General features: G+C 34.3%; 2 protein-coding genes across 2 annotated transcripts; both read right to left on the reverse strand.

Annotated features, from left to right (window-relative positions):
• Positions 1-3,519: 3,519 nt before the first annotated feature.
• On the reverse strand, positions 3,520-5,722 carry LOC110692071. The gene is made up of 2 exons (XM_021869059.1): positions 4,422-5,722; positions 3,520-4,014 (listed from the first exon to the last, which is right to left on the reverse strand). The coding sequence occupies exon 1, from the start codon at positions 5,419-5,421 to the stop codon at positions 4,624-4,626; it is 798 nt and encodes a 265-aa protein (XP_021724751.1). The 5' UTR covers positions 5,422-5,722; the 3' UTR covers positions 3,520-4,014; positions 4,422-4,623.
• Positions 5,723-8,346: 2,624 nt separating this feature from the next.
• LOC110691926 (carnosine N-methyltransferase-like) lies at positions 8,347-22,401 on the reverse strand. The gene is made up of 18 exons (XM_021868909.1): positions 22,098-22,401; positions 20,678-20,750; positions 19,055-19,098; positions 17,684-17,726; positions 17,353-17,571; positions 17,080-17,202; positions 15,313-15,384; positions 13,926-13,970; positions 13,766-13,845; positions 13,499-13,563; positions 13,354-13,420; positions 13,145-13,258; positions 11,699-11,772; positions 9,578-9,675; positions 9,439-9,495; positions 9,258-9,326; positions 9,123-9,176; positions 8,347-8,876 (listed from the first exon to the last, which is right to left on the reverse strand). Exons 1-18 carry the CDS (start codon positions 22,193-22,195, stop codon positions 8,802-8,804), a joined length of 1,470 nt encoding a protein of 489 aa, XP_021724601.1. The 5' UTR covers positions 22,196-22,401; the 3' UTR covers positions 8,347-8,801.
• Positions 22,402-25,178: the final 2,777 nt, after the last annotated feature.

The following is a 25,178-nucleotide window of genomic DNA, read 5'->3' on the forward strand; positions in this document are numbered from 1 at the left end:
TTGTTGTTTTGTTGTTTATTAATTTTATTGTTTAGTTTCAACATCAGCAAACTTAATTATAAAATTGCATTACCATCATTTTGAATTAATAAATTTAGAAAAAGTTTGAAGTTGTACTTGAGTTATTATAGTAATTTAATATATTGAAATACATACTTCAATTGGTACATTTTATATTCTATATGTGACTATCATTTTTAAATATTTACAGTAATTAAAATGAAACATGGAAATAATAGCTAGAGTTTGGTAGTGCAAATCAGAAATTTTTAACCACTCTTTTGAACTCAAACATTATTTTAATTTTTTTTTAAAAGGAACATTCTATGTGTATATAAATTAGTAATTAAGCTTCTTTCATAAAAAAAAAATAATAAATAAATAAATTGGTAATTAAGCTAAGACCGAGCATAGAAAATTAAGGATTGAATATTGTTCTAAACTCCTAGTGAGATGTAGATATTTTTACTCCCTCTATATTCATTTAATTATTGTCTTTTGTCAAATGAACATTGCCAGCTAAGATTAATGATTAGTTGCACACTTTAAATTTTAGCCTTCAAATTAATTGCTCCGCTCTCAAAAACATGTCATTTTTTTCTTGAAACCATGTCCAATGTCCTTCAAGATTTACTTAAGAAATTAATAATAATCAAAATTATACTTCAGTGTGGCTTGGATCATATTGATTAGATTTATTTTGGGTCAATTTAGTTTGGGTCATATTCAGGTCCATTTATCAATTAAATAATCATGATGATATGATTATCAATCGTTTCATATATGTTATAATCAAGTTTTGTCATGAATTAATTTTCCATGGTTTGTATTACTGTAGAGAAGAGTATATATACAAAATAAACGGGCTTATAAACACACATAGCCCAAAGAGCTAACTATACATTACACTATTAAATACATTATACGGCCTAACACCCCCCCTCAAGTTGGAGAATGGGGATCACAAATGCCCAACTTGCCAAGCAGATACGAGAATTGTTGTATACTTAAGGCCTTAGTAAATATATCCGCGAGTTGATCACTTGTCTTCACATACGACGGACTAATAACCCCTTCCTAAATTGCGTCCCTAACATAGCGACAATCAACCTCAATATGCTTAGTGCGTTCATGAAAAACCGGATTCTGCGCAATATACAACGCAGATTGACTATCACAAAACAAGCTCATCGCACGTGGATGCGAGACCCCCAAACTGTCAAGTAGCTCCTTCAACCATTTCAACTCTGAAGTAATGGCATTGGCAGACATAGAACGATACTCTGCCTCTGCAGTAGACTTAGAGACTGTATGTTGTTTCTTGGTTTTCCAAGAAATCGGAGAACCACCAAGAAACACTAACCAACCGGAAACCAATCGTCTCGTCAAAGGACAACTAGCCCAATCTGAGTCACACCAACCTGTCAAATGTAGATCACAATCAGAACTCAAAAGTATCCCTTGACCCGGAGAACCTTTCAGATGGCGAACAGTACGAAGAGCGGCATCCCAATGATCCTGTCGAGGTTGTTGCATGAATTGCGATAATATATGAACTGTATAAGCCAAATTAGGTCTGGTGAAAGACAAATAAATCAAACGACCCACAAGTCGTCGATACATTTCTAGGTCAGCCATAAGAGGTGTCTCTGATTTTGCCAGAGTATGGTTCTACTCAATAGGAGAACCGACCGGTCGCACTCCTAATAAATCAGATTCTGAAATAATATCTAGAGTGTACTTCTGTTAACATAAAAATATGCCTTCCGAACTCCGTGCAACCTCAATACCAAGAAAATACTTCAGAACACCCAAATCTTTCATATGAAAACAGTCACTTAGATATGACTTAAAAGCAGAAATTGCAGAAGAGTCATTCCCAGAAATGATTAAATCATCAACTTATACGAGAACACTAAGATGAATAGCTCCATGATTCAAAGTGAATAAAGAGTAGTCAGAGTACAATTGCAGAAAGTCGTACCTTTTCAGATAGCCGACCAATTTAGCATACCAACAATGAGGTGCTTGTCGTAGACCATACAAAGACTTCTTAAGAAGATAGACCAAGCCAGATTGAGTACCATGGAATCCAGGAGGTGGCTTCATATATACCTCCTCATCGAGGTCGCCATGTAAAAATGCATTATGGACATCTATTTGGTGCAATTCCCAATTCTTTGCAGCCGCAACAACCAGAAAAGCACGAACGGTGACCATTTTTACAATAGGAGCAAATGTCTCGGTATAGTCAATACCTTCAACCTAATGATTCCCGAAAATAACAAGCCGAGCCTTCAATCGTTCAACTATGCCATCAGAGTTAAGTTTGATTTTATAGACCCATTTGCAGCCGAGAGCCTTCTTTCCTGGAGGTAATTCTTCCATGACCCAAGTTTCATTATCCTCCAATGCGGAGATTTCCTTTTGCATCACCTCTCGCCACCCCTCACTTTTCATAGCTTCTTTGAAACTACGAGGTTCAACTTCCGCATCAATTGCTGCAATAAAAATACGGTGTCGCAAGGAAAATTTGTCACAATTCACAAAATGTGCTAAAGGATAAGGAGTACCTGAGGAGCTTGGAGCGGACGATGAACTATTAGATGGACCCGAAAGAGAGACAGTATGTGCGACGTAGTCATGATGCCAACCCGGAGGATGCCTTTCTCGAAGCCACGACCAAGATCTTGAGTAGTATCACTGATTATAAGGGGCGAAGACGGGCTGCCATGAGTCGCAACAACAGCCGCAGAAGAGCTGTTGTCATGGTCAGCCTCCGCGAGAAAGTTGCGAGCAACGGAGGATATAGTAGCTGTGGCAGCAGTAGGCTCCGCAGGGGTGCTGCGGTGTGAGCTGGAAACCGCAAGGGGGCTGCGGTGTGGGTTGACTGGGGATTTGGGAGTAATGGAAGCTTCACTAAATTCCAATACCTCCTCCAAATCATCAAGAAAATCAACATCGACCTAGAATTATTTTGGGTGTCCTCATTAGAACCCGCAATGGAATTATTAGACTCATCCGAGACCCGAGAAGCAGCAAATGGGAATTCATTCTCAAAAAACTTTACATCTCTAGACACAAAAATATTACCCGTCTCAAGGTCATACAATTTCCAACCCTTCTTCCCGTGAGGATAGCCAACAAACATTCATTTCCGATTACGAGGTGAGAATTTATCATTTTTAGCTTTTTGTTTATGAGCAAAACAAAGAGAACCAAACACCCGCATTTCCTCAAAATTTGGTTCTTTATCAAACAAAATCTCATATGGAGTTTTATTTCCCAATAAACGTGAAGGTGTACGGCTAATCAAATAAACTGCCCCAAGAACACATTCACCCCAAAAACCAATATGGAGGTTTTCCTGAAACATCAAAGCACGGGCAACATTCAAAATGTGTTGATGCTTACACTCAACAAGGCCATTTTGATGGGGGTACCAATGCAAGAAGTTTGAAAAAGAATGTCACACTCATCAACGTAAGGAATCATACACTTAAATTTTGTGCCATTATTACTCCGCACGTACTTTATAGACACTTCAAATTGACACTGAATCATAGCGAAGAAAGAAGAGAAAGCGGAATAAACTTCAATTTTGTCATTCAATAAATATATCCAAACACCTCTTGAAAAATCATCCACTAAAGTCAAAAAATAGTGTGCACCACAAGTAGAAGGAGTTTTATAAGACCCCCACAAATCACAATGTATTAACTAAAAAATACGACTAGCTCTACTATCACTATTTGGAAAACTATCCCGTAAGTGTTTGGCTTAAGGACAAGTTTCACAAGCTTTGTTCAATGATTTTCTTCCAGAATTAGTATTAACAGCAGGAACTAACTTGACAACTCTGTTTGATGGATGCCCAAGACGCTGATGCCAAAGCTCAAAAGTGGAGACCTCCGGACCCGTCACCGCACATACTGTAGGAATCCGCCGGAAATAGTAGAGTCCATCTATTTATATTCGTTCACCTCCTCCAATCAGGCTCCCCGAGAGTTGGTCCTGTATAGCACAAAGAGAATCTGTGAATCGTACATAACAATGTGAGTCATCAATTAATTTAGACACCGAAATTAAATTGTAATTTAATTTTGGCACAAACAAGACACGTTCAAGAGTGATGCCATCGGCCAAAAACACACGCCCTTGTTTCGTGGCCATAGCTTGAGCACCATCGGGAAGACCAACAAGACACGGTAACATGGATTGCACATCCATTAAGCAAGACTCTTCACCGGTTACATGATGAGAAGCCCCCGTGACGATAATCCAAGAAAGAGAAAAATACTCACCACTCATCTTATCATGTCGCCGATTATTAATCATGTTTAACAAAATTTTAACATGCTCTGGTTGCAAATCTTTTAAATCAAAGAGGGTATCCTGTAAAGGCAAAGAAGAAACATCACCAATAGCATGAGCGCAAACTGCTGCCTTGCCGTGATCAGTAGCCACAGCAGCCGGTGCTAGGCGAGAAGCAGCAGCAGAATGCAAGGCAGGGGAGTGCGAGGCAGCAGGGGCTGAAGATGCTCCCCCCTTTTCCCCATATTTCTCAAGCCACCAAGGTGGATAACCATGAACAATAAAGCAACCATCATAATCATGACCTTGTCACTTACAATGAGAGCAAAATAGCCTCAACTTATCACGTTGCACAAAGAATTGCTTCCCACGATCAGGTAGAGCAAAGACGTGAGCCTCAGCCTTATCTTCATGGGATTTGGTTTGTGCAATGTTACGAGAGCGCTCTTCTTGAAGAAGGGCCTGATACGCACGATCCAGAGTTGCGGGAGGCTGTTGTGAGAGCAAGTTAGTTTGAACAACCGCATATTTAGCATCATCAATGTTGACAAGAAATTGATGCAATTTTTCCTCATCCCTATCCAATTCATACTTAGCAGCCACATTGCAAGAACAATTACCACAGTCACAACCATGTGGTGGTTTGAGGCGCACCAAATCGTCAAAGAATCCCATCAATTGATTATAGTAATCCTCGACAGACATATTTTGCAATTGCTTGCAATTAATGATTGAAGCCCTTAACTGTTGTAGACGCGGACCACTCGCCTCACAGTAACGCTTCTCTAAATAATCCCATGGCCGCTTGGCCTCATCAAAGAATGGAATTGAAGCAGCAAGTTTCGGCTCAATAGCCCTCAATATCCAAGACACTAACATGGAATTCACCGTATCCCAATCGAGCATCTTCTTCTTTTCGGTTGGTTTGGAGATGGTGCCATCAACGAACCCAAATTTTCGCTTAGATTTCAATGACAAAGTGATTGCCCTAGACCATGATAGATAATTGTCACCCTTCAAGATCACATGAGTAATCAGATTGCCGAGTTGATTGCCTGATCCAAGGTAGAAAGGAGAAGAAGGATCAATCTTGCCTTCGTCACCCATGTCGATTAGTGAGAAGAGAGAAATTTTTTTTAGGGTTTTAGGGTTTAGAATGTAGAGGCTCCGATACCATGTCAGGAATTAATTTTCCGTGGTTTGTATTACTGTAGAGAAGAGTATATATACAAAATAAACCGGGCTTATAAACACACATAGCCCAAACAACTAACTATACATTACACTACTAAATACATTATACGGCCTAACAAGTTTAGTTTAGTTTAGTTTTAACTCGATAAACTTCAGTTTAAGTCAGATTTAGGTCTTGATCTATAATTTTGAACACATTCCACAGAGTCACTTTTGCCGGATTTAGTTACACAGTTACAGTAGATAATATCTTAACCTTAATAGAGTGCAAAGACAAAATTATATACTAACTCCAAAAAAGACAAACAATTTAACAAAGGGTGACATTGTGACAAGCTAGCTAGATAATGCAAATCTTATGAAAGAAACCAAGCAAAATCATGGTAAATAGCATTAAATTCCCATAAATGAGATAGGAACCATCTCTATTTATTACAAATGACATGTTTGAATTCTGAGCATCAACGATCATACATTTATATGCACCAACTTCCCACCAAAATTAAATTCAATTTACATAATAAATGTGCTTCGAATATACAGCAGAGAAGACCTGCACATTCAACCACAACACATGCAGAGTGTGTAAATTAATGTAAGTAATTAATGTAAATGCAATAATACGGAGTACTACTTAAATAATCCTTCCTCGTTTGTAGTTTGTGATGCCTTTGTGGTTGATTAGGAGTTTAGGACAAGAAACAAACGGAGTACTTTGTATATATACTTCATCGTTTCCAAAAGTTTAATTAACTTTTCGTTTTGGAGTATTTTAAAAAGTTAAAACTTAATTACTTTGTTTGGTTATTGACAAGTTTTTTTTTACTACCTACACCTCTTACCTCACTATATATTGCTTACTATGACTATTATGTTGTTGTTCCTCACTATTTCCAAATACTAAGTTTAAATAAGGGTTAATAAGTTCTAGTAAAATAAGTTCAGGTAAAAAAAAATTTAGATTTATTCTAATAAGGATCAAATAAGTTCATATAAGTGAAAACATAATGTAAACAGAACGCACTCTATATCCACATGTTACATAAACCCACATTTTATATACATCCAATAATCCACCTACCTTTTACATTCTCTCTTATTCTATCAACTTTATTTTCTTAGCTACACATACCCACATTTTCCAAAGTGAGTTAAATTTTAAAAAACGGAGGTAGCTAGTATGAATAAATGCAAGAACAATTATATGATTTAGGCCCTGTTTAGTTCACCTTATTTTTGCTTATCTGATCTGATCTGATCTTATCTGGTCTGGTCTGATTTGATCTGATCTGGTCTGGTCTGATCTAATCTTATTGTCTGATTTGACCAAACTTTGACCTTAAGTGTACGATAATCTGTAAGGAAAAAATATATCAAGTGGAATCTTGTTAGATCGATCCGTAATAATGTGTATTTTATTAATTTGTAATTTTTATAAATTTTTTCATTACGAAATTAAAGATATTTAGCTATAAAAAATTGCACATAAAATGATGATATGATCTGAACTTATTTTTTCTGATCTGATCTAATCCGCACTTAATTTTTCTAAAATAAGTAAAAATAAGTTGAACTAAACAAAGCCTTAGTACTCCTTAATTAATTAAAAGACAGCGAACTCCCCTGGATAGTTGATAAGATGACTGGAAAAATCCGATTTAGATTTCGAATAGCATAGACACAATAATTTTATATGACTCAAATTTGAAAATAGACCTGACCCGATCTCACCTCATCGAAAATCCAACTCAAATATCCGAATCGACACCTTTAGTGCTTTCTAGGAAGGAACTCAACCCAAACTTTGGATTCCATATATGCAACAAATTACTCCAATTAATAATGTCGTACTACCACAGTTGTATACATTCATTAGATCTCTTACCCGACATTGCATTGCCAGATGAGCAATGCTATCCCAACAATGAACAAAATCATCAATGACAATCATGAATTTAATAGGCATGCATTAATAGTAACAAGTACATTGATAGTATGCATCTATAATCTAAATCAATAAATTTATACAATAAAGTTTTGAAACAATTTTTCATTAATAGTAACAAGTACATTGATAGTATGCAACTATGCATCTATAATCTAAATCAATAAATTTATACAATAAAGTTTTGAAACAATTTTGATCAATAACCACTTTGGAATATGAAATTTCCTTCTCATCCAACAACCACATTTGAATGCCAACAATGGGGCTACAAGGTTTAAGTGTAGACAATTTTGTTTTCACTACACTAATTTATATTCAACTGACATTATTGTTATTGAATGATTAAAACTGAATTAATTTTATTGTTTGAAATAAGTTATGCTTATTAAAACTGAATTTTATACATACTAATGATTGTTGAAAATTAATTTTTACTGCAGAGTATTATTTTGTAAGTTGAAGTGAAGAGGTCTTACGTCTAGATCTTAATTTACTGATTTTATAATTTATGTAATCATTGATCGTTACGCAATTCACTCAGAAATTATTACTGTGAAACTAACATTATTTAATTAATGTTAGAAAAGCTCGAAATTCATATTAATTAATTTTACATATACGAGTAAAGGGATCAGAGGAAGTTCAAATATCAGACATCAAATCCTCAAGTTAGCTTTATGATATACGGAGTAGATATAGAAAGGCGCAACTGCATAACACAACTCCATAGAGAAAAAAAAAAAAGTATATTTACAATCATTTTTTCCTCTTCAGTATTTCACAAAAATTGTTTTTTTTTTTTTTTGAAAATTTTCAATAATTTAAAATACAAATGATGATTGATGAATAAGTTTTTTTTTTGTTGTTGTTTAGAGAGCCACAAGAGCAAATAATGAAAATCGATCCTAAAATCCCCTATAAACGGGAAGGAAGCTCTAGCCACTTGACTACTTGAGCTATTCTTCACTTTCATGAACTAATAATAAGTTGCGAGGACAACATTACAGTACAAAATAGTTAAATTCTCTTACAAAGAAAAAGTTACTAAATATGCCATTGATACTCAAGAAGGAATGGAGCCTAAAACAGGGCCCATAGGATTTAAAGCCCTGGGCCATCGGCCATGGGCCACTGATCAACAATGTGGATCACTCGATCCACAAACAATCAATTCACAGCAAATAATAGATAAGCGAATTTAACATTTCAGCAAATTTTTCCATCTTTTAGAATGTGGTGATGGAAATGATTTGCTGCTAATTGGGGGACTAGGAGCCTGTAAGGTAATCGCGTTCGTTTTGAGCCCAGTCAGAATAAGCAGCACGCCCTTCTGAAACAAAGTTGATCATTCATCAGGTGTCGCGCTAGACTTGTTTGCAGATTTCTTTCTCATGGTCCAGAATGCTGCGAAATACCGGTTCTGCCCAAATTCAAGAATGAGATTAGTTTAGTCTAATAGTCTCCATACATTTGTGCCCCTACACGATCCACAGTAATGAAATGCACCAAATGTACCCCTTAAGAAGTCAAAAGTATACAATTTTTTTTTTTTAAAAAAAAAAGGTATATTTAGGTTTGGATAAAGGAATTATAGACATTGCACCGGCAGTTTCCTAACTGTTAGACAAATAGCCGGACTTTATACATATCACACTGTAAATGTTACCTGCATCATAGACCGAACATTTGTTGTATATGTCGTCGAGATAGTACTTTCCTTCTGAACATTTAAACAAAGAAATTATGTTACTAGATATTGATTGATGCAAAAATAGGAAAGGAGAACTTTTTTTAAGCTAACCTCTAAAGTAAATCCATAGTGGAAAGCCACCTTCTTCACGTCTTCTAAACTTAATTCTATGGACATCTCCTGGAGAAGGGGTGAAAGATTGGGGAGATAGTGATTTATTTACGCATATTGACAATCATATATGCATGGGAGACAGGTGCATATCAAAACAAGAATAGAATGTCAAGCTTACATTTTGCCCATATGTATCCGCAAAATGATAAAGCAGCGGCCCAAGATTAATCCACACCTATTTCAGCATCAACTCAATCAAATGTGTTGGATAAGAAATATGAAATAAAAAGACATAGGAAAGATAGCTGGAGCCTCACTCCTCCATCTTTAAGGATTTTCGATATTATTTCAATGTACTCTACAATGTTATGTGCTGTGTCAATGAAAAAGCACGTAACTACAGCATCCCAGATCCCTGCAAAAAAAATGCAAGCAATCAAGAGTCGTGATATAGGATATAGCATATATGATATTACCAAAATGTTAAATGTCACATGGCTTAGTTTCTCAACCTCAATTCAACTTCTTTTTTTTTTTTTTTTTTTTTTTTTTTTTTTTTTTTTTTTTTTTTTTTTCCGGTGAAACAACCTTAATTCAACTTGAGCTTAAAAACAAGGGAAGGAATGTGAAAAATTGTCCCCATAATATATCGAAAAATACAGATAAAAAGTTGAACAAGATTTCAGAAACTTCATTTACTCCTGTTTATTTGGTTATATTTAAAGGTACACGAGCAGGAACCGGTAGCCTGAGCCCTAAAATTGTCCATGCCAAGGGAAAACAGATGCACAGGCCATGCTCAAAGATTCCACAATCACCCTGTATATAAATATCACATCCCATTCCAACACATAGTCCCATCAAACCCACTACCTTAGCACATACTACGCTACTTGGACTCTTCGGTTACCTAAAATAACTAATTTAAACCCTAACACTCCGACATGGGAATGGAAATGAAAAACTTTATTTGAGACAAAAAAACAAACTTCATTTTAGACTCAAAAACTTGGATTTGTCAAGGAAACTTAATAAAATAGCTGGGTTAACACTCAGACATGTACCATGTTTAACAAGTATACTCTTCCATCCGTCCCTAAAAGACTTCCCCATTTCCCTCCTTTTACTTAAGAGTTGTATTGAACTAGTAAGTAGTTCTGTCCTTAGGCATCTGGGGGTATGGAATAAAGTAGAGAGATTGTAGCAGCCATGGTAACTAAACAGAAAATGGGGCAATCTTTAAGGGACGTGAGAAGTAATAAAATATCAGTGGGCAGCGGGAAAACTGTTCAACTGAGCTACCCTTTCCTTCCAACTATGTTCTCTATTTAAGACATAGTTGCAAGTCAGTTACACTAAATACGATCTTTGAAGACTATGGAAGTGGTGGTGACCAAAGAATGAATGGTGAGATTCAGGAAATTTATGCCTCTTATCAAAGTAGCTGATTGTACTGTGTCTATTTTGTCTAGTAAAGCAAAAATGAAGCTTCGTAGATGCAAAGAGTGCCTACTGTGGGGTTTGTTGCTGAGTATTTCAAGTAAACAATATAAGGAGTTGGGAGTACTATTCCCAAGAAAACTTCAAGAAATAAAAAATATGATTAGACAATTCATAATCTGATAGTATGTATTTGGCATGATGAATAATGATAATTAGTGCTAGCATAAGGGTCAATCAATTTTTTGGGAAGTATGGCAATCTTCCAGGGGTTGAAGACCTGTTGTAACTTTGTGTTTGGCTTGGCACTCCCCTACGTTTAGGTTTGGGCTTGGCCTGAGCAAAAATCCTGAGTCTAGCTCGTAGAACGTCCAGCCTTTGGTTAAGGTGTTTTCCGGTAAAAAGGGTTATTCTTCAGAGTCTAGCTCGTAGAACGTCCAGCCATTGGTTAAGGTGTTTTCCGTAAAAAGGGTTATTCTTCAGAGTCTAGCTCGTAGAACACCCAGCCTTTGGTAAGGGGTCCTTAAAACGTTTTCTTGTAAATAGGGTTATTGCTTATCGTTTGATACATAGGGATCCACCCCCCCCCCCCCCCCCGCCAGGAAAGAGATTGTTAGTAAAACCCAAGCTGATGCAAAGAAGACTGAACTCGAGCTGATAGAGAGAGACAGGTTCCTTATTAAAAATTAAACTAAAAGTTATAGCATATTGTACAAAGGACAAAGTTGCTGCCACAAAAAAGTCGCCAAGGTGTAAGGGAACACTTTCTCAAAAACTCCAAACAAAAACCTCTCTTTAATGCAAAATCAGTCTATCAATATGTCATAATATGCATTGAGTTACCATGTTAAATTTATTTAATTAACACTTTGAAGGTTTATATAGTTTCTTCTAAAACATACATATGGATCAAAGATAATGGTCAAAATTGACAAGGTTTGACCCAAAAAACTCAAATATGACCAATATTTTAAGAAGTAAAACAGTATTTCAATTACCTTCTTGGCCTGGATCACTATACACTTCAACAAAGTCCCCGCCACACATGGAAAAACCTTCAGTTATTCCTACGCTGTTTACTCAAAAGTTAAGCACAACATTTGAACCAAAAACAGCATCAGTTAGACACAACATAGATAACTTTTCTGAATAAAATCAGGTCAATAACATGATTACAAATCTCCAAAACTTTTCAGTGGAACAATTTTGTTAAGAACTGACATATTGAATGGTAATATTGATTGATAGATTTGTAATTTTAAAAATTAAAAACAATTCTCAATTTTACAAGAGGCTTGAATTTCTGCTAAATAAAACTAAACCTTTACACAATATTTCAGATGCTGATTCCCCTTTCCTTTTTCCTTTCGAACTATAACTGATATATTCTGTTACAAGCTAACATCTAAGGATTAACGATGATATTCCTACTGTGCCCCTCCCATTAGGCATTTAGGCCATAGCACATTTGCTTGTTGCTTCGTATACAGGAAGGGAAAAAATATTACTTACAAAGTAATACAGAGAGATATACTTTCGTCAGCTTTGTATCACACCCATATATCAAATAATATGCCTACCAACAAATGAGTTTGGACAACAAAATAAACTACAATTTTGAAGCACAGCTTCAAATATGATGCACTGGCATACATATACATATATATACATATATGGATGCTTTGATTCCCCTAGGTAAAGCAGAAAGATAATTATTGCCTATTGCTTGCCAGTAGCCACATAGGATAGGCTTTTGAGCAAGAACTCCATCAAAAGCATACTTTGATAGGAGCACATCGAAAACCATCACCACTGTTTCTTACATTGTAGAGGAACAGTAAGAGTTTGGCATAATCTTTGTGAATGACTTGATATTCCAAGGTCATGATATGATTGAGGTTGAATAATTTGGGTGGCTTTCTGAAGATATGAAGGTTAGGAACGTATAATAGAGCAATTAGTTGAAAAAATTGTTGATTATTTAACATATCTCCACCTAGACGACACGACACACAACTGCAATCTACAGAGTAATTTAGATTTTAGAGTATTCAAACTACATATCCAAGAATCTAGATTAACTTGGCCAAAGCTAATATAATATTGCACAATATAATCATAGCATTGTCCTCTATAGCTATGAGACCAGTTTTGTGTTTGGTGTGTAATGGCCCGGCATCCTGAGTCTTATTTTAGTTAATGATTCATTGACAAAAATACAATATCAATGTATGGAAATATTATTTAATAGCTTTCTAAATACATTGTAGAGTTGTTGACCACCAAAGAAAGGATCTGAGACAATTTTACATTTACAACCAGTCAACACCTGATCGTGATAGTCAAGTAAGTTAATACGCATATATAATCTTCATACCACAAGCTGCAGGATAGGAGACATAAGAGTAAATCTAGGACTTGTCATCAATAAATCTAAACATTACCTAGCAGGAAGAATGTCGGGAATAGAAACAGGACGAAGTTGGTCCTCGTCTGAAATTGAATTGCAATTGCTATGGATCCAAGGGTATATAGTCCATTCACCAACAGATTGAGAGCTGAAATGAAGGCCACGCATGATATATGTGTAATTAAATGGAAAACTGTGCCAAAGAAGCTGGAACAAAAAATTGAAATTACAATGGAAACTTACTGGTTGAGAATAAAGCTGGAGCATATCATCATGTAGTATGAAAATTCATTACCCTGGCATACAAAGCCTGTTACACATTCATCCAATCATGTCAGTGACAACTTTACATATTACAAATTTGAGGAACTATAGAACTTCTACAGACCAAGACGTGAAATGTCCAATGCCAATCTCCCAAGTCCAGCACCAGGAACCAGGCAGCAAGGAAGACTGTAAGCAGGCAGGTAATTAGGAAAAAGGTTAATGCCAAATACAACAAACAAATATGCAAATACAACAAACAAATATGTTTGAACATAGAATATGCAAAATCTAGCCATTCTACTCATAAGGAAGGCCGTACGAAAAACTAAATGTATAAAAAGTTGCACCTCATCAGCAAAAAATAGCTAAAGCTGTAAGGAAATCTTACCTTTCCTTACTGCGCTTGGGAAACAATCTCTCAAGCTCCTCAAGAATGGGCAGATAGCATTGATCACGCTCCACTTGCCCCTGTTACACATGACAGGTTAGTATGCAGAGGGAAGCATCCACGAAAAAGACAACGGAAGAATCAAGAAAGGAGAACATACCTCTGCTCCCCAATCTCTAACTATATTTCTTATGACGCAGCGAACCTTTAAGAAAAAAAGAAGTGAAATGATATTCATAAGAAATAAAATAGCTTAATGAACTTAGAAGTAATCTCCAGATAATTATAATAGGAATTAGTAGGGCGGGAAGACTGCAATATAATAATGATATAACCTGAAAAAAAAAAAAAAAAAAAAAAAATTAAAGTACAAAAAATGGGGAAAGAAATTAACATCAAAACAATATCCAGTAGCAACAGAATTCCACCCAAACCAAACAATTAGGGTTATGAACACAAATTTATGATCTAAACCCCAAAAATCACCAAACTCGAACAATACCAGGAAATTGAGTAAACTCAAGTCGGGTTTCACCCATCAGGTTTAGAGCCCATAGAGGCCACCAGATAAAGGCCAAAATAACCCTAATGTGTGTGTTAGATCCTCCCTAATACCCACCACACCTTCCCATTTTTCTCTCGAATGCCGTTTATCACTCCTACAGAAATCACTGATAAGATTTCATTAGAGCAAATGGGCTTCATAAAACCTGGGTGTTAATTAAGAGTCGAACCTAAAATAAACAATTTGATCAAATGGAACAAACAATACACCAATCTAGAATCGCAGGTTGGGAGAATAACACTCTCACCTACTCACATAAGTGTTTTACCACAAAATTTTACAAGTATCAAAATTTTACTAGTATAATTCTCAATCACGCGTAAATAAATTAACTTCCTAAAGTCCTTTCTAAAGGAAACAAAGAATCCCAAAGGATGAGGATGTAGCATGTAAACATGCTCCTTCAGGTTCAAAATATATTTTTTCATTTGCTGAAATAAAAGGATTGGTTGTTTTCTAATTATTTCTATTATAACATAATTTTCAAATTTCAATAAACTTTTCACTTACATTATAATTTTTAAAAAGCAAATTAATTAGAATAACTCAAGGTTTCATTCTATATGCATTCATAAAACCAGACAAATTTGGAGAAAAGCAAATTCCAGAATAGATATGGGACAACCGTCAACGTGTTAAATTTGTAATTTTGTATGCAAGTACAGAGTCACGGAGGTCAGTCATACAAATGGATCAATTGGTGGTTTTAGCTATAACTCATTTGATAACCAAAAAAGAAAATGGTGGGTTAGGTTGCAATATGATTGCTTATTGCTTTGACACCAACCAAATGTAGTCATGTAGATGGGAGGAACGGCTTTTAGAATGGTCCTCAGAAGTTAATCACTATTTTTGCTTCATAGGTCCTAATACATATCAGAATATAGTATATTGTCTAAAGACACAAACAAACATTTTGCTTCAACTGACAAGGTTCACAACCATCTGGCATCAATATAATGAATTTAACTAATAAAAATACCTTGTCAACATCAACTAGTGGCACATTCAATTGCAACGATGAATTCAACCAATCACAAGAAGATGACGATGCCTGCAGAAAATTATAACAATTGTCACCAGCATATAAGCAGCAAAGAAATGCAAAAGGCAGAATAGTAAGCCTGCAAGAGAGCAGCTTCGATTAAAACTATACCCAGCTTATCAACAGATATAGTAGAAAAGTTGGCCTTGCAAGGCCCCTTTTTAAAGTAAACAGAGAAAAGTTCAATATTGAAACCGAGAGAGAGAGAGAGAGAGATAATGAGCATATTTCTAATACATATGTGCCATGCTTTCAAGGGGCAGTAGTGACCACCTCCTTCCTGCATACCCTTTCCTTAGCATGCTCAACAACCCCTTTAAATGGACCCCATTTCTCGACACAGCTTGAGGAATGCTGGAATATATTATTATATAAGAACTGTATATGACACACTCAGCAATGCTGGAAAATATTATTATATAAGTTATATAATAATAATATATTCATCTAAGAGCATCTTTGTTCTTGTGTTTCTCTCATTCTATAAGGCTCTCCTTTTCTCTCCAGAAAAGAAAGACAAAAATGGACACAATGACAGTTGCATGTTCTTTCCTCTCTTATCCAAGACTAAAATATGAAAATTGAGAAAAGAAAAGGTTAAGCCTTTAACATTTAACTTAGAGAAAACGCAAGAAGTCTGCCAGAAGATGGAATAAAACACATGAAAGTGCAGCTACAATCGCCTCTGTAGACACAGCATTATACCAGCCCACTATGTTTCAACACTTGTATAATACTCCCTCCGTGTTTTAATAAGTGTTACACTTTGACCGACACATAATTTTAGGCAATTCAATTGACTTAAATAAAATAAGAGGTAAGTGGGGTAGTTGGAGTATTAAAAAATTACAAAAGAAAGATAGTGATGTTAATAATTTATTGAAAAGTAATGAATGTGAGAGGAAAGAAATAATAAGAAAAAGTAGTAGTGGGTTTGGGTGGGGACCATGAGAGGAGAGAGATATAATATTAAAATGTAACTTTTTGCCAAAAAAGAAAGTGTAACACTTATTAAAACACGGCCGCATTTAGTAAGTGTAACACTTATTAAAACACAGAGGGAGTAGGGATTTTTTATTTTTTTTGTTCCAACATGCGTCATCACCCTAGAAAATAAAGTTGGGAAATTTATTAATGTGATTTTTGGTGATTTTGTTCCTGACACCTGTCAGAAAGAATGGGACTGAAGATCCAATAGTTGTTGAGTCACATAAATAGCCACAATGCAAGACTAACATAGTCAAGTACACCAAAGAGTGAAGATCAATGCCAAGAGATATTGCCAAAAACAAAGTCAAGGAAACCAAGTAAAAATTTGTATGTTGTGGATTTGGTTTCAATACGAAAGAGAAATCATAACTTAAAAACTACAAAACACAACTAGCCTAGCTCTTGGACATGGTTTTAAGACTTTTAGCCCTCGTAAATGATGGCGCTTTACAAGTTGTGATGATAGTAACTACAAGGAGTATATATCATCCACCATATATACAAATAATTTGCTGATAGTTGAAAAGAATAAATACCACACATAAAATGACAAGGAAAATAGGAATGCAATGGAGAGGCTTGCTACTATTTGTCACAAGGCAGACTTGACAGAGATTTCAAAGAGGTGACAAGAATAATAAGATAAACAACTTGAATAAATGTCCAAATTATAAAAAAATATATATTGTGTAGACAGTAATTGAGTAAACTTACATTGCCATTTGAATCAACCGGTCTAAGTTGTCCTTCACTTCCCTGACCACCAATGGCATTAGCAGAACTAAAACCGGCTTCCCCAAACTCCAGTTTAGGTTTGAGGGCTGGCAATCGCTCTCCCTGTTTGTTATCTACATTAAGTCATACTTCTAATAGTAACTCAAGGGAAACACGCTTTACGAAATACATAAGAATGGAAAGAAAATAAAAGACAAGCCACAACTCCCATGGACCTTATCACTAACAGGGTAAAAGGGGCATTGAAATGACCTCGGTATCTGTAGTTCCTCTAGCTGATCTTGGCATGTGATCATTTTCCGTATTACAATCTACTGGGTCTTTTGCTGATCTCGCCATTCCAGTCGAGTTGTGATGACTGTCCAAGGAACTCTCATCATGACGATGATGGTGCTCATCTGGGCAACATTCGAGATGCTGATCTTCACATATATCTACATCCATGCTCATATCTAGTGGAGGCTCAAAGGCCTGCAATGAAGAAGTTACAGTAGATCAGCACAATATCAACAACTTCAAAAGAGAATAGAAAGTGCTGAGACAAAATGAAGCAAAGAGGTTAAGGGGTGAATATGCACATTACCTGAAGCATGTTTAAAATAAAATATGTATTCACTGATATACACCTGCAACAAGGCAAATAGATTTATAACTGATGCTCAGTGACAAAGTCTGAGAATATCATAAAACAGATTACAAGAGCCAAAAAAAATGAAAAAATGACCAGACACAACGTGGCATGGCAAGCTCCTGTAAAAGTGTCTGAATAACAATGCTAAAAAACTTGAAATCTTGAAATGTTCACAGTTATCTCGCTATAAACCCGAGGCACTTAATGCTCCCACTGTGAACATCATATGCAAGAACTAGATGTGTTCATGAGTGAAGCCAACTGGTGAGCTACTCCAAGCCCCAGTTAGTCAAGTAGCAGTTAAACTTGAAGCTCAGTATCCTGTAGACTGGTGTATCTAACAACATTTTCACGCCTTTAAATTCTGGAGATCAAAGTTTCTTATTCAGACTGCCAATTAAAAATCAATACATAAAACTAAAATTAGTACTCCCATACAGAAGTATCCCCTTTGTCCCACATTATCCTTTACGCTTCCATTTAGGAAAGGTCCCCAGAGATTTTATATCGCTCACTTACCACAACTAAAAAATAAGGGTCCCACACTCTATTTCATTCAATATAAAATACCCATCCTATCACATCTACAAGCTGGATAAAATGAAAATTAATACATAAATAACAACTAATTGCCTAAAGCTATGTGCCATGATCAATTCCAAGACCTAGACCGTCTGGAATAGGAGCAAAGCTTTTAAGATTTTGGTCCTCTTATCCTCTAGCTTGATATTTTCAAATTGTTTACAGAACACCAGTCCGCTGAAGAATAAGGTGAGCCAAAGCTCATGAGCTGAGTCATATCAATCAAGTAGAATTTAAGGGATATTCTGACTTAGTGAGCTTTGAGAAGTGGTCTTAATTGACCTCAGCGATACTCAAGATTAAATCAAATCAATAACACCAGTAAACCCTGTCTTTGGGATGAAAAAATTTCCCAACCAGTATACATTGTGTACATGAACAAGTTATAAGAGCAGCCTTAAAGAAAAGCTGCAGATTTACAAACTCAAACCAATTACATATAGATTCAAAAATCTTATAAAATAAAGACATAACAAGAAATTTCGCCAAAGTTTCCGCAGACCGCAAAATCAGTATAAGTTAATTGCATTCGGCTAAAAGAAAGCTGGTTGATACATGGTGGCAAAATCTTTCTTCTTTTCCAGCCAAAGAGAGATGGGGTGAACAAAAGTAGATTCCAAGCATAAATTTTACTAATGCTTCTGAAATATAAGAAACCATAAAATCATGACTACCAGAATCCTCAAAAGCTAGAGCAGCTACTCCTATTTTGTCCAAACGCATTTGGATGATGATCATTACCTTCTCAAACTCTGGAATTTCGATGGCAAGTGCGAAAGAAGAGACTGAAAAAAAGTATCAAATATTGGCGAGGTTAGAACCAGATAAATTTTTAAATTTCAGTGATCATAAATTACTCTTTTCATATTGTACTCCCTCAATTACAAATCGTCGATTGAATTTATGCATTGGCAAACGTGATAAAAGAAATGAGACACCTAATTTGAACAGTGGAAGTATTACGTATTAGATACCGTTTTTACAGAAAACAATTGTTTTATACATTTTGAAAGTGACTGGAAAATGTAGTAAGAATTAACTATCATCACTTACTCACATTGCACCAAAAAAAATCACTTACTACTCACAAAAGAAGTCAAAAGAACACAGCTAAGTTGATCTAACACTTTCTGTAGGAAGGGATAGAGGATTGTCACATATCAAAAGTCCCAATCATAATAATATCCAGTCACATCTAGAGTTGACTTCACAGTAATGACTAGAATGTTCACATATCAAAAGTCTATAAACAGAATAACCTCTTGACAGATGTTTACACATATGTTTTAGTAGCAAGGCAGAAGGCCCAAGCCAATAAAATCTATGTGATTCAGTACTGATTATGTCTCATGCACAATAATGTACAGAGTATATTACATCCCAGCTCTGCAATTTGCTGATCCAACCACGCGGCCCACTACCTAACAATTTGCCATATTTTGTCAAGAAATTGAGAAGTGCCCTAAGCCCCTAACCTAGCACAAGGCATTCCAGAGTAATTTTTCAAGGGAAAACTTTGGTCTAGTTCTGTTGCTACTATAAATATAGAATAAAATGAACCAATAAAATTTATCATGTGAAATAAATAACTTTAATACATCAAAAAAGTTTAATACGCAAATAGAGTCAATAATGGTAAATGGTTATCTAAGATACTGTAAAAAAAAAAAAAAAAAAAAAAACAAAAAAAAAAAAAAAAACAAACAAACAAAAACAAACAAACAAATAGAGCATAAATTATGAGACAGAAGGACTGTTAAAGGTTTACATTTTTTCAGGCCTATAAAATAAAACTCTTTAAGCTCCATCACTCCATCAGGGATCTACTGAAATGCAGTTGAGATTGTAGACCTACATAGGATGGAAGTCTAGGATTTATGAGGTTGGCTTAAACAGTGTTATCAAATCTGAACTAAACTATGCTCCTCTTCTGCGTACATATCACATTTTATGGCATAATTCAAACAAGTCAACAACTAAAACGTAGCATGGTATCTACTAGCCTATTAGTACAACAAATATTTACTCAATTGAAATAGCTTGATCAGATCCCCTATAAAAACTATAACCAAACTCTTGGAGATCTTTGCAGTTAATTCCATTGGCTAACTATTAAAATTCAGATTAGAGAAGATGGTTTTCAATGAAGATGCACCAACCATGGACATAAGCCACTAGACAATTCCAAATAATGAAAAATTTAACCTAAGGCCTACATTCTACAAGGGTATATATATAAGGGTTCTTTTGGAATGGGGAAAAACTGAAGGTGTACACAATGTTCAGAATTTGAAACCAAGAAATCTTACACAAATAACCTCAATATGAAAATCGGCACTTCAAAATCTCAGGTGAGTAGAATACCTTGTGGGCAGGTGGAAGCTTTCTAAAAGAACTTTCACATCGCTTAATGTCATCTTCAGCCGCATCTGGATAGCTGGGTAAGGGTCAGCAGTACACTAAATCAATTCAGAAGCCATTTTCAGCTAAAACTAGGAGTAAAGAAGCACAACAAAGACAACAAACAAGAGGCAACAGAATCCATAGACAAAGTTACCACTATCTAGCAAACAAACAACCCACACCACACCACACGTAACCCTAGTACAACTGTACAATGATATCAAGATCAGTAATTAAGCACATATTTGAGGACGAACACTTGTAACTTTTCACCCTTTAATCAATTAACCAATTTGATCATTGGTGCATCTACACAAAACTACGGTACATCCCAAACTTCCGCAAAATTATAGATACCCATTAATCAAATATTTCCTATTAATTACTTCATATTCAAAATCCTCCTACTTAATTAAACCCCAGAAGTTGAGTAATTATGAAGACTTGAAGAGAAGTTTTTTTTTACTTCTTCAACTGAAGACTAAAGTGCCTCAAGTTGCACCAAATCAAAATTTACAACATGCACATCATCCCACCAAAACACATCCTTTATCCCTCTCTCCTCCTTAAGTTCAACACCTACATTAACATTGACATACCAATCAAGATAAATTGCTTGTTTCCTTCCCTCAATAAACACACAAACAATTGATGTGAATGACCTGAATAAACACTTTTTATTGAATTTGGGTTAGATTCAAGGGATAGTCCCCAAACGATAAAAAGTGGCAAATGTTAGTCCCCAAATGTCGAATTAGCTCTCAATTTCAACAATATACTAAATAAGGACTTAATATTCAATGTGTTAATTTTTGGTGCATTGCTGAATTTGACATCATTGTAAGCAAACATCAACATCATTCCAATGCCAACAATCAACGAGGCGGAAGTCGAATGTACTCAGTCACATCCCTATGATATGCAACAATTATATACGCCACTATACCATTTTCAGTAAGTAAAAAAAAAAAAAAAAAAAAAAAAAAAAAAGTAACAATGTGAAGACAGTTAAACCAAAATTCAAAAAAATATCAAATCTTGTACAACTCCGTTAATCATAAACACTTATCATTATTAGCCACCTTATATCATAACGATTTAGTGATTTACACAGTAAAATAAATAAAACAAAAATAAAAAAATAAAAAAAACAATTACACTCCATTCTGCTTGCAAATAGTATCATATTTTCTAAATTACAAATACTGTTCAACAGAAATAAAAATCAACTAATTCAGCTATATATTGTAATCTTATTGTAAAACGAATACAATCAAAAGAAACATATATTAATTAATTACATAAATAAATATATAACTAAATAAAAATAACAAATAATATCGAATAAATGCTAATTCAAAAAAAAAAAAAAAAAAAATACTTGAGATAGGCGCTGATAATTCGACGGAGAGATTTGACTTCAAGAGCTTCTTCCAATTTTCGACGCCGAAGTTTTTGTTGTTCTTCATCAAACTCCATATTTTCGACGTTTTTTTGTGAAAATTGGATTGGATTTGATTTTGAAGTTGGAAGAAAGGTTTTTTTTGGTTGAGGTTTGTGCGGCGATTTGCTGACTTGGCAATTTCTATTATTTTTATTTTTTTCTTAAACTCAAACAAAAAAAAAAATAGAAAAAAGCCGACATACGGAAAACAATGAATAGTGGACTCCACAAAACCACATTCTTCTTCCCGTTTATGTTCCCGGTCACCTTTCTCTGTGTTGTGGTCTTGTGAGGAGTTAGAGTACTTCCATAGTTCCGTTCCATACAATGTAGAAATTGACATGTGTTTAATCTTTTTATTACTAGAGCAGCTAACGCGGAGCATAGCTAGCTATGTCCGGAAGTTTTTTGAGTTTGGCGTTGTTAGTAGCGTTAATTAGGGAAAATATGTACACAAATATTTTTAAGGGTATAAATGTCCACATGCTATCATACTTTTAAAAGGGGCAAATATATAAATTAACATTTTAGGGATATAATCGTCTCAACACTATTTATAAAATGTGGTTATCATTCTTTCTAAAAGAGGTAAATACGAAAATAAATATTTTTAGGGGAATAATCGTCTCAACACTATTCATAAGAGTTTACTCATACTTTCAAAAAGGTATGGATAAAGTGTGGTTATCATACTTTTAAAAGGAGTAAATGCGTAAATAAATACTTTTAGGGGCATAATAGTCTCAACATTATTCATAAGAGTTTACTCATACTTTTAAAAAGGTATGGATATACGAGGGCCCGGTTCAATTCACCTTTAAAAAATAACTAGTGTGTGGCCCGAGCAATGTCCAGGGTTGCTAGTTTGTACTTGTTTAGTTTGCTAATTTAGTATTTTGATAATTACATTGAAATTTCATGACTTAAAAAAAGATTTTTATTAGGGAAATCATATTCAATATTTGATATGTTATGATTTAACTTATCTTATTCAGGTTAACTATAATTTTGTTGGATAGAAAGAAATAATAAATTAATAGCTAACATAGTAAGACTTGAAACATAATACTTGTTGGTGACAATGTGGGCCTATGGCACATATTTTTTTCATAAACGCTTTTTAATATATAATAATAAATAAATAAATAAAATAAATATAGGTATAGATACTACCCTATATTCACTAAAATAATTTAAACTCATTAAATATAATTTCAATTTAGTAAAAATAGAACGAGTTCCATGAATAATGCTAAAATGTAAACTAATTCCTTATACACAATTTTTTAATTAATGCTGACTTTCATTAACTTATTGTAAGATGGGTTAAAGTTACCCTTGTATACTACAAAAGTTACCATTTTCTAACATAAATTTTACCTTAAAAAACACTTCAAATATATAAATTTTACCTTAAAAAACACTTCAAATATATTAGATTAATCACATAAGCATTCATATATATCATGTATCCATTAGAATATTACACATTAATATATAATTAAACTCATTACAAATTAAAAGTTACCCTTAAACTAATTAAAGTTACTATAAAAATTGTTAAAGTTATCTTCAAATTGACGGTCTTACAATAAAATTAACATAAATCTGCCTTATACAAGACTATTTCTCACAATACCGTACATGTAGGCTCGGTACCAAAGTTTGGTATTTGCCGGTATAAAACCACTAACAATGTTGGCGGTTCTACCGCTAATACCATGAGAGGTTCTATGGATAGATCCGCTAATATAATACCTCTTTTATATTAGCTTTCACTTCTACATATGTTGATGGTTCTAAGTTGCACCTACCTCTTTTGTATTAGCTTTCACTTCTATGGTTTTACCAAATTATATAGAACCTTTTGGTAGAACCGCTAATGGTATTGGAGGTTTTATAGAAAGTACCGCTAACATCAATAGAGGTTATATATTGGTTAGAACCGCCATCAATGTTGGCGGTTTAATACTAGCAAATACTGAACCTTGAAATTAAGCCTGTGTGGATGGCATTGTGATAAATAGTTTTTAACTAATGTATATAAGGAATTAGTTTATGTTTTTATATTATTCAGGAAAAACCCCTCGTAAAAATAAATTATAATTAGTAAAAAATAATTTCAATCCAATAAACTCAGTAATTTGAAGAAGAAATATAATAAAAAAAATCAGTAAAAATAATTTAGGTTTAGTCTAATTAATTTCAGTTCAGTAAAAATAATTTAACAGCAAAAATAATATCGGTTCAATAAAAATAATGCAAGTTCAGCAAAAATAAGGTGAAGTGAATATGGTCTTAATTTAACTTTAATTTAATTACTCTGTTCTCCGTATAATTTTTTACAAACATAAAATTGTTATCATAAAAAAGTTGATATAAATTATGCTATTAATATAAACTTTCATGGGTCAATTAACCACATTAGTATAAAAGTTAGCATTGTGGTGACAATTTGACACATTATATAAAAAATATCACCCGCAACAAATTGGTAAAGAAGTTAACATAGTAAATTGGTATAAGAGTTAACAAATTTCGACAATTAACCCTTTTTTTTATGATTTTTAAATTTTATACCAAAGTACAAGAATTGTGAGTGGGTCACTGTTAGGAAATATGGGTGGTGTTATATTATGTTTAATCATTGCATAATAAGTCCCGTTTGTCCATTTGATTCTCTCAAAGTCCATTTCATCTTTCCCTCGCGGTACTTGTTCGCTATCGGTCTCTCGCCAGTATTTTATATTTATTTTATGAGAGAAGTAATTTTTGGTATGGTATCAAATCAAATCTTTTTTCCCTCTTCATATCAAACATTATGTTTGACTACTTAATCTAATCTTTTATTTTATGAGAGAAGGAATTTTTTATTTTTTATTTTTTTTTAAATTTTTTTTTCCCTGGTTTCACTTTTTGTGTGATTAGAAAGAATCCAAGTTGCTTAATTTAGTAGAACTAGTCTAAAAAATGAGAACAAGATTTGATTTGAAGGAAAGGCTAAAATAGCCCAAAATG

Source organism: Chenopodium quinoa, unplaced genomic scaffold (assembly GCF_001683475.1).
Source record: "Chenopodium quinoa cultivar QQ74 unplaced genomic scaffold, ASM168347v1, whole genome shotgun sequence".
In the NCBI taxonomy this organism is placed as follows: Eukaryota; Viridiplantae; Streptophyta; class Magnoliopsida; order Caryophyllales; family Amaranthaceae; genus Chenopodium; species Chenopodium quinoa.

Excerpts from the sequence above, each read along its gene's own strand:
- LOC110692071 (XM_021869059.1), bottom strand. The coding sequence starts at position 5,421 with ATGGGTGACGAAGGCAAGATTGATCCTTCTTCTCCTTTCTACCTTGGA.
- LOC110691926 (XM_021868909.1), bottom strand. The coding sequence starts at position 22,195 with ATGGAGTTTGATGAAGAACAACAAAAACTTCGGCGTCGAAAATTGGAA. Across the intron at positions 13,846-13,925 it reads TTAGAGATTGGGGAGCAGAG|GGGCAAGTGGAGCGTGATCA; the intron begins GTATGTTCTCCT and ends CATGTGTAACAG. Across the intron at positions 9,676-11,698 it reads TAGTGATCCAGGCCAAGAAG|GGATCTGGGATGCTGTAGTT; the intron begins GTAATTGAAATA and ends TTTTTTTTGCAG.